Raw genomic sequence first — 18,118 nt, 5'->3', positions numbered from 1 at the left:
AAAATTGATGCTTTTGACCTGTGGTGTTGGAGGAGACTCTTGAGAGTCCCTTGGACTGCAAGGAGATCCAACCATTCAATCCTAAAGGAAATCAGTCCTGAATATTCATTGGAAGGACTGATGCTGAAACTGCAATACTTTGGCCTTCTGATGCAAAGAACTGACTCATTGGAATAGACCCTGATGCTGGGCAAGATTGAAGGCAGGAGGAGAAGGGGACGCCAGACTATGAGATGGTTGAATGGCATCACAGACTCAATGGATATAAGTTTGAGCAGGCTCTAGGAGTTGGTGATGGACAGGGAGGCCTGGCATTGCTACAGTCCATGGAGTCACGAAGTGTCGGACAGGACTGAGCGACTGAACTGAAGCCCCTCTGTCCATGGGATTTCCCAGGCAAGAATAATGGAGCGGGTTGTCATTTGCGTCTCTAGGGGATATTCCCACCTCAGAGATCGAACCCATGTCTCTTGCTTCTCCTGCATTGGCAGGTGGACTCTTTACCACTGAGCCATCAGGGAAGCCTTTTTCTAAAAAATATGTGCTCAGTTGTGTCCCGCTCTTTGCGATTCCATGGACTATAACCTGCCATGTGCTTCTGTCCATGGAATTTTCCAGGCAAGAATACTAGAGCAGGTTGCCATTTCCTACTCCAGGGGATCTGCCAACCCAGAGCTCAAACCGACATCTCTTGCACTGACAGGTAGATTCTTTACCACGAGTGCCACCTAGAAAGACCGTTTCTAAGAGTAGGAAAATATTATTTTTTTAAATTGAATTAGTTGATTTACAGTATTGTGTTAGCTTCTGCTATACAGCGAGGTGATTTAGTATGTATATTTTTTCAGGTTATTTTCCATTATAGGTTATTATGGCATTTTTTAAAAAACATAATATAGGTGAGGAAAGTACATTTAGAATAAAGCATCAGGTGAGTAGATAATATAGGTGCTACTCCCCAGCAATAATTGCCTTTACTGATGTTGTATAATACTTCTGGCGACCCACTTTTTTTCAGGGTTTTATTGAGAAAAGAACACATACAAGGAGAGAAAATGGGATAGTGAATCATTCTGTGCCCGTCACCCTGCAAATATGGTTGTCAATATTTTGCCAGTGTTGCTTCAGCCATTTCTCACCTTCAATTTGCTCTTTTGCTTCTGGAGTCTTTTAAAGCAAACCCCAGATAGCCTATCGCCCCTCCTGTAAACACAGTATACATCTCTAACAGATCATTATGCTTTAACATCATCTCAACATCATTGTCACATCTAGGAGTTCATGTTCAAATTCCCCTAATTACTTCAAAATATCTTTGTATAGTAGATATGTTTAAATAAGGATAAAAATGTCTCCATACTATATTGCTGCTGCTGCTAAGTCGCTTCAGTTGTGTCTGACTCTGTGCAGCCCCATAGACAGCAGCCTACTAGGCTCCCCCGTCCCTGGGATTCTCCAGGCAAGAACACTGGAGTGGGTTGCCATTTTCTTCTCCAATGCATGAAAGTGAAAGTGAAGTCACTCAGTCGTGTCCAACTCTTAGCGACCTCATGGACTGCAGCCTACCAGGCTCCTCCATCCATAGGATTTTCCAGGCAAGAGTACTGGAGTGGGGTGCCATTTCCTTCTCCAATGCATGAAAGTGAAAGTGAAAGTGAAGTTGCATGGCAAGTGACGACTGAGCAACTTCACTTTCACTTTTCACTTTCATGCATTGGAGAAGGAAATGGCACCCCACTCCAGTACTCTTGCCTGGAAAATCCTATGGATGGAGGAGCCTGGTAGGCTGCAGTCCATGAGGTCGCTAAGAGTTGGACACGACTGAGTGACTTCACTTTCACTTTCATGCATTGGAGAAGAAAATGGCAACCCACTCCAGTGTTCTTGCCTGGAGAATCCCAGGGACGGGGGAGCCTGATGGGCTGCCGTCTATGGGATCGCACGGAGTCGGACACAACTGAAGTGACTTAGCAGCAGCAGCAGTGATCTATAATTCTACCCATGCTGTTAATTCTTAAAGACATTGACTCATATTTTTTCTTTTTATATTTTCTAATTTTTAAAGAATAATTTTCCGCTTGTCAGATTTAGCTGATGACTTACCCATGGAGTTTTTAAACTTGTTATTCTCTCCTAAAGATTCGTCACTAATTTTTTTGTCCCTTGGACTTTTGTAGAATAATGAAAACCCTAGACTGCCTTCTCAGAGTAATTGTTTCAAATGCATAAAATTAAGTATAATTATATCTTTATGATTTCTTTCTTTTGTAGACCATTGTGTTTCATTTTACCAAATTTGCAATGTAGCAAAGCATGTGCTCCTTTATGTAGGACAAGATCGAGTTGAGAGTCTAGCAACTATCATGATTTCTAAATAGTGTTTAATGTAAATGTTTAGAGATATTTGTAACAACGCTATTGTGATGAAAAAATATGTGAGTTTGATTGCATCAGAGTCTTAGGAAGTGCTACAGTACTGTAGTTGCTTGCATTCATAATTTAAGGTTCTAAATTGGATTTAGAGGAGACTGAAAATAAAGATTTTTTTGGCCTCTCTACTGGGCATGTGGGATCTTAGTTCCCAGACCAAGGATCAAAACCACGCCCTCTGTAGTGGAAGTGCAGAGTCTTAACCATTAGACTGCCATGGAAGTTCCAGGATGTACCTTTGTTCCATATATGAATTTATAGACCATTGAATTCCATCCACGGGCCTAATCACCAGCTGAAGTTTACAGATTGTGTCATGTGCTTCCTATGACATCATATCATATTAATGTCTGGTTTTTACTTTTAGTGAAGGTACGGTTGAGCGGCTTGAGGTGCTGTGAATCTGACCCATTCATTAGAATATTTCCCATTGGCCTTTCTCCTAATGGTTTTTTAGCATTCAGTGATAGCTGCCTGGATGTATTATTTTATTAGGGATTGCAAAATGGTAACTTTCTAATTCTGTCATTCTTTCGCTTGTATTAACTGCAGTACTTCCGTAAAGTAAGTTGTGGTTACCTTGAAATCCAGTTCATGTGATAAAATCTTGACTACTACTTGATTCTTTTACCAGTTTTCAGAGTAATGAGCTGATCTCTGAGGCATCCGCAGTGGTGAACAGAGAATTTTTGTTTGTTTTTGCAGCTTGGGTTTTGGCTATGGCTTTGGTTTGAGGAACACTGTGAATTATAGGAAATGCATTTATCTGATGCATTTTAATCAGTCAGTCATTGTTCACTTTGTTCAGCGTTTGGCCTGTGTGAGCCCCTCTAAACTGGTCTCCCTGTCATTTTGAAATGACCACATTGATGTTTGGCAGCAGTATTGCTTTTTGGCACAGCTAGATATCCTAGGCTCAGCTTGTACCATACCTATCCCAGACTTAGAATAAGGAATGTTTCCAAGAATCTTATGTTCCTTTTAGTGGAAAATGATATTTAAAAACAAGAATCTGGCTATTTAAGGGTATTTATTGTTGTTAGGTTACCATTACTTTCAAGCCTTTTCAGCAGACAGAGATATGAAATGTTCATTTTTTTTGAAAGAGAAAAATCATTAGTGTATATATATGATTTCCAATATAAATTTCAAGGTGCAGAATTTTTCTCAACTCCTTTGACTTTATTCCCTAATTGGCTATTTCTTACATGTGATAATCTTAGTTCTAGTGGTGGTAACATAATGGCTTATTTGTTATAGCTCACAGAATACACACAGTAGTTTCAAAATAGCAACACCAATATTACACATAGCAGTAAGCCCGATACATCTAATTTAGGATTTATTTGCAGAACAGTTTTTTTTTTTTTTTCCTTTGGACTATTTCTCACTAAGCATATAAAATCAAAATACTGTGCTTTAAACCCTTATAACTATTTTCTCTGCAGTTATGCCAACACTTTGATATATAGCTGGATATGTACATTTAAAATTTGCATATAATTTGTAGAGATTGTTTTGCTTTTTGATTAAAAAAAATTCTGTAAAAATTTGATGTGGTTCCAAAGCTAAAACTTATAAAGCAAAATTCACTAAGAAAACTTTGGCTTCAATCCTTGTTCCCTTGATCCTATTTCCTCACTCCCCCAGTAGGTAACCTTTTTTTTTTTTAAATTTAAATAATTCTTTTTTTCTGGTTGTCCTGGGTCTTTGGTGCTGCACCCGTGCTTTCTCCTTATGACAAGTGGGAGCCACTGTTGGTTGCAGTGTGAAGGCTTCTCCTTGCTGTGACTTGTCTTGCTGTGGAACACCGGCTTTAGCCTGCAGGCTTCCGCAGCTGCAGCACAGGCTCAGTAGTTGTGGTGCACGGGCTTCATTGCTTCGGGGCAAGTGGAATCTACCTGGACTAGGAATCGAATCCATGTCCCCTGCTTTGACAAGCGGATTCTTATCCACTGTGCCACCAGGAAAGTCCAACCATTTTTAATCAGTTCAGTTCAGTCGCTCAGTCGTGTCCGACTCTTTGCAACCCCATGAATCGCAGCACGCCAGACTTCCCTGTCCATCACCAACTCCCGGAGTTCACTCAGACTCACGTCCATCGAGTCAGTGATACCATCCAGCCATCTCACCCTCTGTCGTCCCCTTCTCCTCCTGCCCCCAATCCCTCCCAGCGTCAAAGTCTTTTCCAATGAGTCAACTCTTCGCATGAGGTGGCCAAAGTATTGGAGCTTCAGCTTTAGCATCATTCCTTCCAAAGAAATCCCAGGGCTGATCTCCTTCAGAATGGACTGGTTGTCCAAGGGACTCTAAAGAGTCTTCTCCAACACCACAGTTCAAAAGCATCAATTCTTCGGTGCTCAGCCTTCTTCACAGTCCAACTCTCACATCCATAGGTTTGGTTAATTATCCAGTGTTTCTTAGTGAAAAATCCTATCTAATCTAGACATAATATGTATTGTGTTCAGTCGTGTCTGACTCTTTGCAACCCGATGGACTGTAGCCTGCCAGGCTTCTCTGTTCATGGGATTTTCTAGCCAAGAATACTGGAGTGGTTTGCCATCTCCTACTCTATATACATATGATAACACATAGTATATCTATCTCTTTACATACAGATAGAGATAGCATAGATATAATGTGATTATATCCACTTGTATGTACGTATCTCTTCTTATTCACAGTAAAGCACTATAAATATTCTGTTTTTGATTTAGTAAAATGTACTATGATTACTCCACATCACATATAAAGATTGCCCCCAATTCCTGCATTAGAACAGACTCCACTGTGTGGATGCACCATAGCATTTCTAACCAATCCCCTATTTGACATCCATAAATTATTCTTTAAGGGCCACTTGCTTATCACTATGATGTAATGGACAGAAGCAACAGAAATTGCACCCATTTGATTTCCAGAATTCACAACCTGAATCTCCAGCAAAATAGCAGAGTGGAGACAGTGTAAGATCGTGGGAACATGTTTGGAAGTGAGATAGGTCAAACTGGAACCCTAATTCTCCCCATCTCACCTCTCTGAGCTTCCATTTCCTCAACCTGAAAATGTGATAATGAAACCTTATTTATACAGAACCCTGACAGTGTATGCAAGGCAAGTAGCAGTACGCCTGGCCTGGAATGTGTGCATGTAAAATCACAGCAGTAATTAATATTTTACTGATTTCCTCCGCGGTAAGACAGAATCTCAAGTGGGTCTCAGTCCTTTATTTTTGTTTCTGTTTTGTATTTACTTTTATTTCTTGATGGGGAGGCTCATTAGTTCCTTTTCCTCTCCCTTGAAGCACTGCTCCAGGGAAGAGGGAAGCTAGCGGGAGCAGTAACTAACCTTGAACACGCTCTCCAAAAGCATTGCCTATTGACTTGTTTACAGGTGACCTTTTAAACTGAGTATTGTGAAGCTTTCGGCGGACATGAAGACTTGGGTGTGTGACAGATAACTGGAGCCCCCTAGAAAAGTGGTCACAGAGTGGCAATTTGTTTTCTCATGGTACCAAAGCCTCCACCCGAGCCAGCCTAGGTTCATGCCCTCCCTGAAGCTTTATACCTGGCAAGCTCAGCAGCCCCAGGTGGCCTGCGGTACTGCCTCTGAGTTGTCTGTGTAAGTCGCTCAGTCCTGTCTGACTATGCGACCCCATGGACTGTAGCCCACCAGGCTCCTCTGTCCATGGGATTCTCCAGGCAAGGATACTGCAGTGGGTTTCCATTTCCTCCTCCAGGGGATCTTCCAGACCCAGGGATTGAATGTATTGCTGCCTCAAGGTCATGCCTAAGCAGCAGGATCTGGGCGTCTTCATTTCAGGCAGGCCATTAGCATCACAAAGGCCTCTCATTCCCTAAACCCTATCTAGGAATGATTCCTTCTGGGCATTCCCTCTGTGATCCCTAAGAAGCTACTAGGAGGAGGAGGAGGGAATTGGGGAGGAACTAACGTTGGGATCCTCCCTCTAGGGGGATCAGTTTTGAGCAGAGTTTTTAAGAAAGACAAGGAACGCGAACCCAGGGAGAAGAAAGCAGCCTTCCTGTTACCGATGCGTCTGTGTTTCATCAGAAGGAGGCTTTGAAGTCACAGACTGAATGCCTAAAGGCCTTTGGCTGCAGTCTATCACCTCTCAGAACCTCTTGTTTCCTCGGTTGTAAAATATGGTTATAAAAATGGTGATATTCCTCATCCAAAGCACTGTTGTGATGATTCAATGAGATTTATAGTTTCTTGTGTTTGGCAAAGAATAGAAGCTCAGGAAATGCGAATTTCCTTTCTACCCTCTCCCTTTTTTCAAGCACTTATCCCACCACATCTTAAAAATAAAACCAGATCGTTATGGTAAGAACTGAAATCTCTGGAAAGGCACGGGCAGACGTTATATTTAATTCTTAACGGTAACTTTTAATGGTGGTGACAATAGCCTTATTTTATGCGTAAAGCAAGCAGCAGAAGTTCTGAGACTGGAAGTAGCTGGTCCGTGGTCACACCCAGGGCCTTAGTTTGCCCTTAATCCCCTTTTACATGAATTAGGAAATGGTGCTCCTCTGCTTCCCAGGCGGTCCTAGTGGGAAAGAACCTGCCTGCTGATGCAGGAGATCTAGAGGCCCAGGTTCAGTCCCTGGGTCAGGAGGATACCCTGAACAAGGGCATGACAATCCACTCTAGTGCTCTTGCCTGGAGAAGGCAGCCTGCAGTCCACGGGGTCACACAGAGTTGGGCACGACTGAACTGGCTTAGCACACATGCCCTGCGCCCTCGGCTTGGGTCAGTGCCGTGGACACAGGGGTGACCATTGGAGCTGAGGCAGGGTTCAGCCCCCTCTCACCACCTTGCCGTGAAGCTGTTGTGCAGCACACAGCTCACACAGCTCTGCACAGAAGCTCTGGTCAAATGCATCGGTTCAGTTCAATCACTCATTCCTGTCCGACTCTTTGTGACCCCATGGACTGTAGCAATGCCAGGCCTCCCTGTCCATCACCAAGTCCTGGAGCTTGCTGAAACTCGTGTCCGTCGAGTCGGTGATGCCATGCAAAGGCATAATTTTGATCAAATGCATAGTTAAATACATAGTTTTGATCAAACTGAAGTTCAGCCCCAGATCTGACTGGCATTCAGACCACATCCTTTCCCTTGCCACCTGGGAGTTCACTCCTCCACTTTCCCTTGGAAATCCTGCTCCATCCCCTATATCTTCTCTCTCTGCCTCATCTGTGTCTCTCCCCTTTCCTTCTCTTCTGGCTTTCCTTCCTCGCTGACACACTCAAATCTCTACACTTAAGTGCCACTGGGATTTTGAAACAAATCACGGTCCATAACACCACCCCTCCTCCCCATGCCTAGCTCCAGACCTGGCATTGATAGGCCTTCTGAGCAAATGCTTGTCCAGAACCCTTGCAGTCTACAGTAGGCTGAGTCTTCACCATCCTCCTTGTTGCCCTCAGAACCTCGCAAGTTGCTTTGCCCACAGTGATCTCACTTTGGCAAGAGAGAAAGTGAAGTCGCTCAGTCGTGTCCGATTCTTTGCGACCCCATGGACTGTAGCCCACGAGGCTCCTCTGTCCATGGGATTCTCCAGGCAAGAATACTGGAGTGGGTTGCCACATCCTTCTCCAGGGGATCTTCCCAACCCAGGGATCAAACCCAGGTCTCCCTCATTGCAGGCAGACGCTTTAACCTCTGAGCCACCAGGGAGGCCCCTTGGCAAGAGAGAACGAAAAGATTTTTTTCCCAAGAGCAGTCATCTTAAGCAGGCACTAGAGGGCAGCAGAAGGTTGCACATGGACTTTTGTTTCCCTTCCCGTCCCTCACTGGCCACAGCCCACCTTGTCTCAAGAGGCTGGAGTCTGTGATTCCACTTCAAGGCTGACTGCTCCCTGAACAGCAGGGGAGATAGAGGTCGGGGGGGAGGCGGGGGCTGAGCATGCCTTAGTCTGTGGGAAGAGCCATTTTCGGACCCACTGAGCTGCACTGGGATTCTTCACTCTGCCTTTTACTTACTTTAGGGCAAATACAGCAGAACCATATGGCTATTTTTGTACTTCTTAAAAATATCAAAATGTAATTTGCAGAAAAAAGATGTCGGCCACTACTGGGCCACTGGCCATTGTCCAGGGGTCCCTCTTCCTGCCCCACAGAGAATATGACCTTCTGCAGAGATTTACCTGCTGTCCTTTGAAACAAGTATCCTCTTGGAGGTTATGCACTGGAACCCTGAGCCCCAGTTCCCTTCTCCGTAAAAGGGGACAACAATTTCTACTTGGTAAGATGACTGCAAGAGCTATATGAGATCATAGATGCTGTATCTCTCCTCTGATGCTCAGAACAGTTCCATGAGGAATTAGTATCCTCATTATACAAATGAAAAAAAAGATGAGGTGACTTGCCCAGAATTCAGAATCTGACTTAATAGCTTGGGACTTAAGCTTTCAATCCTACTTTTGTCTACTATGTTCCACCAGGTAGGAAGCACATAGTTTAAGGAGATTTCTGACAGTGTGGTTAAAGTGCCAGCAGGTTGCAAGGAAAGCTTCACAGATTCAGACACGCACAGGAATGAATAATGCTGAGCTGAAGGCCAAGCACAGGAATAAATGACCTCTGAGGATGTTCCTGACACGCTACAATTTATCATTTCTTTTTTGGGTTCTGTTTCTCATCCTCTAAATAATCCAAGATTTCTGTACTAATGTCAATGACTTTTTACAGATGAGAAAGTGCAGTCTCGGGGAGGCGAGGTGACTTGTCCAAGGTGATCCAGCTGGAAATGGAAGAGCTGGAATTTAAACCCAAGCAAGTCACTGTGCTATAGCTGCCCTTCTGCAGTTGAGCGTATTGTGCATTTAGGGGAGAAGCTGCAAATGAGAACATCAGTTGTCTTCGGATTTGGCAGCTCTGTAGACCTATCCTCTTCTTAGAGTCTCCACTGTTGCTTCTTTTTCCGTTCCTCAAACATACACACAACACACACACCGCTTTCAGACATACGCACCTTCATCAGAAACCACTCAAGAGCGCCCCCACAGTCCCGAGTGTGGGAGTTCCTTTACCTGTAGTTAGGTGGCTGATTTTATCATGACCCCCAAGCAGGGGGCAGCCTTGAGCACTGCGAACAGGGCGTCCAAAAAGCACGCGTGCATAGCCCGGAGTCTGGGTTTCATGCTTAGAATGAGAATTGCAGTTTTTAGATGGGAAGCTGGTCTCGGTTCAACAGAGCTCCCCCATAATGAAGCTGGAAGCCTAGAAAGGTAATGAGTTCTGTGTCCAAAAAGCAGTTGGAATTATTTGGTGGTAAATGAAATAATTAGATGGAATTTCTGACCAGCCGATCTTTAAAATGCCTCTTATACCCATGAGATCCTTTAGCCCATGGAAAGGGATGGGAGCCTAGGGTTGATTGTCTGGGGGTGGCAGGAACTGGGAAGGCTCAAGTGTTTGTGAAAATACGGTGAATGGAACAGAAAAACCAGGTACAAAAGCCTAGACTAGTTATAAACTATGTGGTCTTAGGCAAATTGCCTCTGTAAGTTGTCTTCTGTACATTAATAAGGTAAGGTAAGACTATCTGCCTTTAGGGCTATGGTGATAAGATTGAGAGAGTGGATTTGAAGTCTGATAAGGGTTATAGGAGAAGGCAATAGCAACCCACTCCAGTGTTCTTGCCTGGAGGATCCCAGGGACGGGGGAGCCTGGTGGGCTGCCGTCTGTGGGGTCGCACAGAGTCAGAAACGACTGAAGTACTTAGCAGCAGCAAGGGTTATAGGAATAGAGGGGGTTAAAGGAAGAAAAGGATTAGATTACATTTTCAACTATTGATGAAGATATTTACCCGCAAACCATCTACAGGACATCAGACTTTGAACTCTGCGCTGGCGATGCAAATAGTCACTGAAACTGGTTCTATTTCTTGCTCTTATGGAGCTCACAGTTTAGTCAGGGAGACAGCTATTAATTTAACATTAACTAACATTTAAAATGTAATAAGCAGTATGATTGGACTTCCCTGGTGGCTCAGATGGTAAAGAATTTGTTTGCAATGGGGGAGACCTGGGTTCAATCCCTGCGTTGGGAAGATCCCCTGGATAAGGGAATGGCTACCCACTCCAGTATTCTTGCCTAGAGAATTCCATGGATGGAGGAGCCTGGTGGGCTAGAGTCCATGGGGTCACAAACAGTCAGACACAACTGAGTGATTTTCACTTTCAAGTAGTATAATAATGATGATGATATGATAGTTCAGTTGGTAGTACAAACTGAGAATGATCAAACAGAGCTCATGAGTATATGCATGTTCGAAAGTATGTGAGTTGGTTCCCATATTCCTTTTATCATATTCACTAGATAATCTTCCTCTGCCTGTAGCTGAAAATCTTAGCAAGCCACACCTAATCTATCATTTTTATGGAACAGACTGTGCTATAGACATTTTAAGTTCCTATCACAGTTTTACATCGGGAATTAGGATGTCTAGTCTAAGTTTTTAATCAAATCTCTAAATCCAACAAGTCAAATCTCCTCTCCCTTCTCAATGAGAGCATTAGGAGGTAGGACAAGGTTAGCCTTGGTGCTCTTTCTCTCTATTGTTCCTCCTCTTCTCCTTCCTTCATAGTCAGAGCAGGAGGGCGGAATGTTAGGATTAAGAAGGTCATACTTGCCCTGGTGGGCTTCCCAGCTGGCCCAAGTGGTCAAGAATCCACCTGCCAATGCAGGAGACACAGTTCAATCGCTGCCTTGGGAAGATCCCCTGGAGTAGGAAATGGCAACCCTTTCCAGTATTCTTGCCTGAGAAATCTCATGGGCAGGGGAGACTGGCAGGCTACAGTCCATGGGGTTGCAGAGAGCTGGACACAAGTGCATGGCTGAGCAACACTCTTGTCCTGCACACCTTGTATCTGGCTCTGTGTTCCTGGATGCTGATGCTGATTTTTGAAACCAGCCCTTTCCCTTGGGCTGCTTTTCAGCGGTCCCTCCTAAGAGGGACCAGGGGCTAGGGGCCTCTCCTAAGACCCAGGATGATATAGCATCCCTTTGGTTGGCCGCTGCTCATCCCCCTCCACCCTGTTTCCCACCCTCTGGAGATGCTCACTGTGGGGACCCATTTCTGTTACCATTCCTCCCGAGTAAGACTCAGAACAGATCCAGGACAGCTCATTCTCTTATGTGACCCACATCCGGTCCAAGGGAAATAGTCTGGCATTTTTCCCACTGTCAACCTCTGTGATTTGGGGCTCACCCTTCTGCAGCCCCGTCTGTTCTGCTGCCACAGGCCACTGGAGCTTTTGCAGGCCGGGTGGGACCCTAGTCCTGAGACTTGCATAATGCTGGAGTTGCTGAGACATGTCGCGGTTTCTCTAAGAGGCACTCTTTTGAGGCCCCTTAGCCCAAAATTTAGGATTAGGAGGTAGCATGCTCCACATGACCCACCTTGGGTGCTGGGGACTCTAAACATTAGGTAATAGCTGTCTCCAAAGCAAATCTCCCCTAAATCCTTTCTGTCTACTCTCTGACCTCGTTTTAGTTCCTTGTTCTGGCTGAGGTTTCTAGAGTTATGAAACCAGTGAGGATTCATCTCCTTTGTAAATTCTGCCTATAGGGGCCTGGCTTGGGGATTTCACTTCCATTCTGTCTGGGTGTAGAAATTTCAATTTTAACTTCTTATTACAACAGCAGCATAGTGATAATTAAAACAATTGCAGCAACAGCACTGATAACAGCTAGTATTGACTGAGTCCTAAACTTCTGCCAGGCACCTTATTTGATCCCTATAAGTAGCCTTTCAGGCTGATACTGTTCTTCGTAAAGGGCACACTGATGGTGTTGGGTGTTCACCATCAGGCTGGGAAGCTCAGGTTGCACAGTGCAGAAGTGTGGCCCTTGCTGCACTGCTGATGCCGTTTCAGCCGGCTATTTCCCCTTTGTGAAGGAGATTTCTGTGGGTCCTTGAGTCAAGCTTCACAGCAGTTGCTTTCCTCCAACAGGAGACAGTAACTCCGCCTAAGAAATGATCCCATTTCAGCAATTCCTGGGAGGCCATTGCTGTAATAAAGGCCATTCTTTATGATATAAAAGTCTCCCCCTCTCGCCCCCACCCTTAACGTTTCTAATTTGAGCCCCTCTGGTCCCTGTGGAGTCTTTAAATGCTTCAAGTGCAAGCCTATTGCCAAAGCAAGCCTGTCTGACTCGGAGGCAGCGCCCTGCACTGTTGCCGAATATTGAACAAACATTCAAGCGGCTTTGGCTCTCCCAGAAGCCCTCAGTCTGAGGCCTTTGTTTTGTTTTCTGGATGAGGGCAAGCGGTGCCATCACCTCCTGCCGAAAAGCCCTGGCTGCCCTCCCAACAAGGAGTTGTCACTTCAACCGAGCCTTTTTTTATGTTTTTCCTGGTGGCAACAAGATAATGCCCAGCAGGAATTTGGGAGGAGAAAAAAGAGAGTCCAGTTGGCAGGTTCCCAAATGAATGGGCTGTAGTGTCATTGGAACTGAATTGGGCTTGAAACCAGACATGATCCTATTTTGGAAGCATTGTTCAGAGGGATGGGAAATGTGAACAGAGGATAAGTCTCTTCAAAAATGCTCTTTATCCTTGGCCTGTTAAAGGCAGCCTGTTTTAACTGAACTCTCCCATCCCCTCAATGGCAAGGGTCTATGTGAGAACACGGAGGAGGTCAGAACAACTGGCAAATTGATCAGCTATTCATCTGTTAACCTTTCAATTGAGGGAGCTAATTTTACTTTGAGGAGAAGTTGCCACTTGATTGCAAGCCATCAATTAACTGTCAATCACGAAATTCACAAATCTTGGCTCTTCGACTCATCAGGGCTTCGATGAGATAGTACAGTGATCAGGGCATATAAATATACATGTCTTCAAGTACATTGTTGAAAATATTACTGAAAGCCTAACGTGCTCCAGGGGATGTGTAAAGTGGATATGGTTGTCAGAAGGACTGACAGGATCCTGCCCTCATGGAGCTTCTCGTCTGAAGACGCTGCAGGTGATGCATAGAACGGGATGCTTGTGAGGAAGTTTAGTATGAAACTCTCATAGAGATTAGAGGCGCAGGCATGGAGTTCAGCCTAGGTGTTTCTGAGAAACTGGCCCCTGAACTAAGATCTGAAGGGTGAGTGGGGGTTTGGGCCAAGAGAAGGCAGGGGCAGAGGCTGGGAAGGGGAAAGTGCTCTATGCAGAGAGAAGAGCATGCACCAAGATGCAGGGAAAGGACAAGGTGTGGGCAAGAAGCACAGTGGCCACTGGAGCTGAAAGCAGGGGAACCGAGAGGCACACGGTGGTCTAGGTCCTTCATTAACTATGTGCCATGCTTAAGGATTTGAGTCTTCGTCCTCAGAACAGTGAACGCTCTCCTAAAAAGAGTTTTAAGCAGAAGAATATAGTTTGCTTTTCGAAAAGATGACTTTACCCACAGAACGAGGTTGGAGCAGAAGCAATTAGCTTTTGCAATTGTAGTGTCTACAGAGGAATAACTAATGGAATGGCTAATGGTCTTCCCTGTTGTAATTCTCCTCCAGACCATAACTTAGGCATGACACAATCCTTACAAAAAGGATCTCCGTAAATAAATGTGTATGGGACTTAGTGGTAAATCCCTTTTTCCATTTAGGTCTCAGGTTCCTCACTGTGAAGCGACGGGTTTGGACCAGATGATACCCAAGTGTCTTTCTTTTGCAAAATAAACCCTTAAATTCAGCATGGATTCTATACTGATACTGACTGGAATGCAGTTTTCAGCTTGGTCTGTGGAGTTTTAACCCTGTTTTTTGAACCAATAGATTGAAAAAAAAATTAACAAAACAGATCAACAAAGATCAATAGCTTGTTCTGTTGTTAGTTAGATTCTTAACCAGATGGCTAAGAATGTTTGCTTAATCCAGGGAATAGTTGCTCCCAGCACCACATTATACTTTTTTTCGCAGTTAAATGCAAGGTGCTATGAGGGTTGGGGTAATATGTGTTCTAAAACATGAGATAACAATAGTAGTTTAAGTGATGAATTGGTTAACAGGACTGCGGTCATGTGCTGAAAGGATTCACTAACTCATCATATCAACTCGGAAAGTCATTTTCCTTCTTTGGGACACAGTTTCCTCTCATTTAAAATGGGAGGATTTTACCAGATTAGACTTTTGAAAACTATTGAAAAAACATATTGAAAACATATTTTATGGAGAAAAGATACCCCACTCTATCTTTTCTCCTTGAAGGTTAAGAATCCAAGTGTATCTATGATCTATTTATTTTTCTCCTTTAATCCATCATGCTGCCACATTCCTATATAACCTTTCTGTAAGACTCAGTTTCCCCATCTATAACTTAGGGCTACACAGCAGAGGTTTCCAAAAGGGTCAGATAGTAAATATTCTAGGCTTTGTGAGCTTATGGAGTCCTCATTGCAGCTACTTAATTCTGCCATTTGTAGCCATGTACAATATATAAATAAATGAGCGTGATCATGTTCTAATAAAACTTTCTTTACAAAAACAGGCCGAGGCTGGATTTGACCCATGGACCGTAGATCGGTGAACTCTGGGTCAGCAGTGTGGACTAACTGCTCCCTAATGTCCTTGCAGTTTTGACTTTCCCTGACCTTCTCCCCTGAAGAGTTCTTCTCTCCCAGGTTGGAAGTCACCCTTCTCCCAAACTATCCCTCTGGCCTGCATTCCCTAAGGTCATCTTCACTGCCATCGTCGTCTTCTGACTGTCCACATGCAAGACTGTCTGTCTCCCCAGCTGCTGAGATGCCGTGTCTGCAGCTTTGTTTTGTTTATCTTAGTAACTATCCTTCTTTAATCCCTCTGAAGGATTGGTTAGCTGGAATCCGCCTTGTCTTCTTCCCCTAGAGCCTTTGATCTGATGCTCATAAGCATTTGCTGACAGCCAGACAGAAAAGGTGGAGCCCAGATCTGAAGCCCGAGGGCCCAGAGAGTAATGAATGGAGACTGCGTTTATTTGTCTTTCTAATTGGCAAGCCCATTTCCAGATCAGCTGCAAGTCACTGCAAGCTGAGAGCGAAAGCAAGGGACAACCTCCTTTCTCCCAGGCCTCGCTGCCCAGGGCTCATGGACTCCACCAAGGCTGGAGCTTGCCCTGACTCCACTAGGCCTGGGTGAAGCTGCCCTCTGGACCAAGCTCTGTCCCTCAGCATAGGACCGCCTTGCCTTGTCACTCAGGTGGTACATGGCACAGCTCTGAGGACACTATTCATATCATCCATGACGTAAATAGAACTCTCTGAGTTCTACAAATTACTTTGCTTCTTCAGGCTTTGAGCCCTTTCTTCTTAGGAAATCCTACATGGAAGGCCAGTCTGTAAATGAGATGCAAGTGGAATAGCTCTATTTGGAGCTGACATGCAGGTGTAGGGTACTGCCCGCTCAGTCTTCCTTTTGCTCTCCTCAAGCAGCTGCTGAGATGGCTGTTGGAATCCCTAGAAGCCCTCAGATGAATTTCGGAGCCTCTAGACTGGATTACCCCAGGTTGGCTCAGTGGTAAAGAATCTGCCTGCAGTGCAGGGGCCGTAGGAGATGTGGGTTTGATCCCTGGGTGAGGAAGAGTCCCTGGAGGACAGCATGGTAAGCCACTCCAGTATTCTTGCCTGGAGAATCCCCGTGGAGATAGGAGCCTGGTGGGCTACAGTCCATAGGAGTCGGACACGACTGAAGCAAATTAGCACGCATGCACGGACTGGATTATATGTGTTGTTCTAACCGTTCACAGCTATATAATCTCTCTCTTTGGTAAAGTGTCAAATATATCCCCTAGCACTGTGCTAAGCACTGAATGTCAGTGGGGGCAGGATGGGAGACATGGTCCATGGTCTCCGTGAACCGATTATATGGTTGCAGAGGCCGACAGAAAATGGGATGAGAAAATGAACGTAACAAGGGAAGGTCTTGCAAACAGAAATACCTATCAGAGAAGCAGGGTTGGAGCGAGGAAGAAAGACTTCCTGAAGATGGTCACATTGCATCAGAGCACCACTTGGAGAGGCAGAGGGAACAGTAGGTCAGGGCAAGCAAAGACACAGAGGTGTGAAATGCCAGTTGTGGGGATAAAGGACAGGGCATAATGGGGCACGTATCACTTGTGCCCACAACAGTATGCTGAGGACCAGGCACTTGAATAAGGGAGCAGATGAGCATGAAAAGTAAGGGGAAATACTGCCTTTCCCAGACAGGCCCACCTCCTCACTCATCTACCAGCCATAACTGTTTTAGTTATTGTTAACCTCACGTTACAGAATGCATCACTATAGGCTCTTGGATATTCAGAGCCTTTCCCAAGGCAGTGGAGCTACTGTCTAGCAGAACTGAGATTTAACCTGAACTTGACTCCAAAGCTTGTCTTTCCCCCACATGGAACTTCATGGAAAATATAGGACAAATAAGCGTTTTAAACAAAGGTAGACTTTATAAAATTGATAGTAAAGGAAAGAACTTCTTATTGGGAAAAATATGCAGGAATATTTATATCTTGCAAGGTCCTTGGAGAAACCCTCTAACCCAACCTACTGCCTGAATTTATTTTTCTGTTTTTTATTTTGTGAATTATGAAAGTATGGTAACATATTTTCAGGAGACTTGAAAAATACAGAACAGAGTTACATATAATTCTACTATATGTTACAATCATTTTTTAAGTAGGTGCATTAAGATTTTTACTTGGAGTTTCCATATCAAACTCTCAAAAATTAACAGAATAAATATACAGAAAAGTAGAAGGAGAGAGTAGACCTGAAAAGCACCATGAACCAATTCAACATAATTAAGGTTTATACAATTTCCACACAACAGTACAACCTGCTGACTTTAAATACAAAGAAGATGAGGCCCAAAGAAAGCAAAGGGTTAATGCCAATGATAGAACAAGACATCTTGCTGGTCTTGGAGCCCTCAGATCAGTGTTCTTTCTAAAGCATCATGAGTCACGTCATCTGTTTTCCCTTTTTGGTGGATAACCGCCTCTTAGCACATCTCGATGGGTTCAAGAGTCTGACCTTTTGACCTTTACTGAACTTGTCTCTCTTTCTCCAGAGACCACGGAGCTGGGCAGCAAGAAGGAGCTGAAGTCCATGCCCTTCATCACCTACCTCTCAGGCCTGCTGACAGCCCAGATGCTGTCGGATGACCAGCTCATCTCAGGTGTAGAGATCCGCTGTGAGGAGAAAGGCCGCTGTCCGTCAACCTGTCACCTCTGCCGCCGCCCAGGCAAGGAGCAGCTGAGCCCCACCCCGGTGCTGCTGGAGATCAACCGTGTGGTCCCACTGTACACTCTTATCCAGGACAATGGCACCAAAGAGGTGAGCTCCCCCGGCATGGCCGCTGGTACATCTAGGTACCAGCCCTCCCACCCCCTGCCCTTGCGGGCTCCGTGTCCATCAGGTGGTCATCATCAGCAAGGTGAGTGCCAGCATTTACTGATTGCTTACCATGCGGTGAACACATGTGTAACTTGGTAACACTAGCTGCTGTACCGGACAAAGTCTCAAATCCCAGTGACTTGGTCTGGTTAAGGTGATTTCTTGCTTGCGCAGAGTCCTAAATAGTTGATTTTGATTGATGGGTAGCCTTACTCTGAGAGGTGGTTCAGGGTCCCAGCCTGTTCCATCTTGTGCTCCATTAATCTGGTGCATTGGTGGCTGCTGTGGAAGGAGAAAGAACATGGGAAATT

The 18,118-nt window shown here is 44.7% G+C and overlaps 1 protein-coding gene across 2 annotated transcripts in view; it reads left to right on the top strand.

Moving 5' to 3' along the window:
• The window catches only part of ASTN2 (astrotactin 2), a 1,019,535-nt gene that overhangs the window by 798,822 nt on the left and 202,595 nt on the right, over positions 1-18,118 (top strand). For both annotated transcript variants that reach the window (XM_018052685.1, XM_018052684.1), the window contains exon 17: positions 17,482-17,747. In XM_018052685.1, coding sequence (XP_017908174.1) covers positions 17,482-17,747 — 266 coding nt within the window. The remainder of the gene's footprint in view (positions 1-17,481; positions 17,748-18,118) is intronic.

Source organism: Capra hircus, chromosome 8 (genome assembly GCF_001704415.2).
Source record: "Capra hircus breed San Clemente chromosome 8, ASM170441v1, whole genome shotgun sequence".
Taxonomy (NCBI): Eukaryota; Metazoa; Chordata; class Mammalia; order Artiodactyla; family Bovidae; genus Capra; species Capra hircus.
This window is presented reverse-complemented; position numbering and strand designations above follow the sequence as displayed.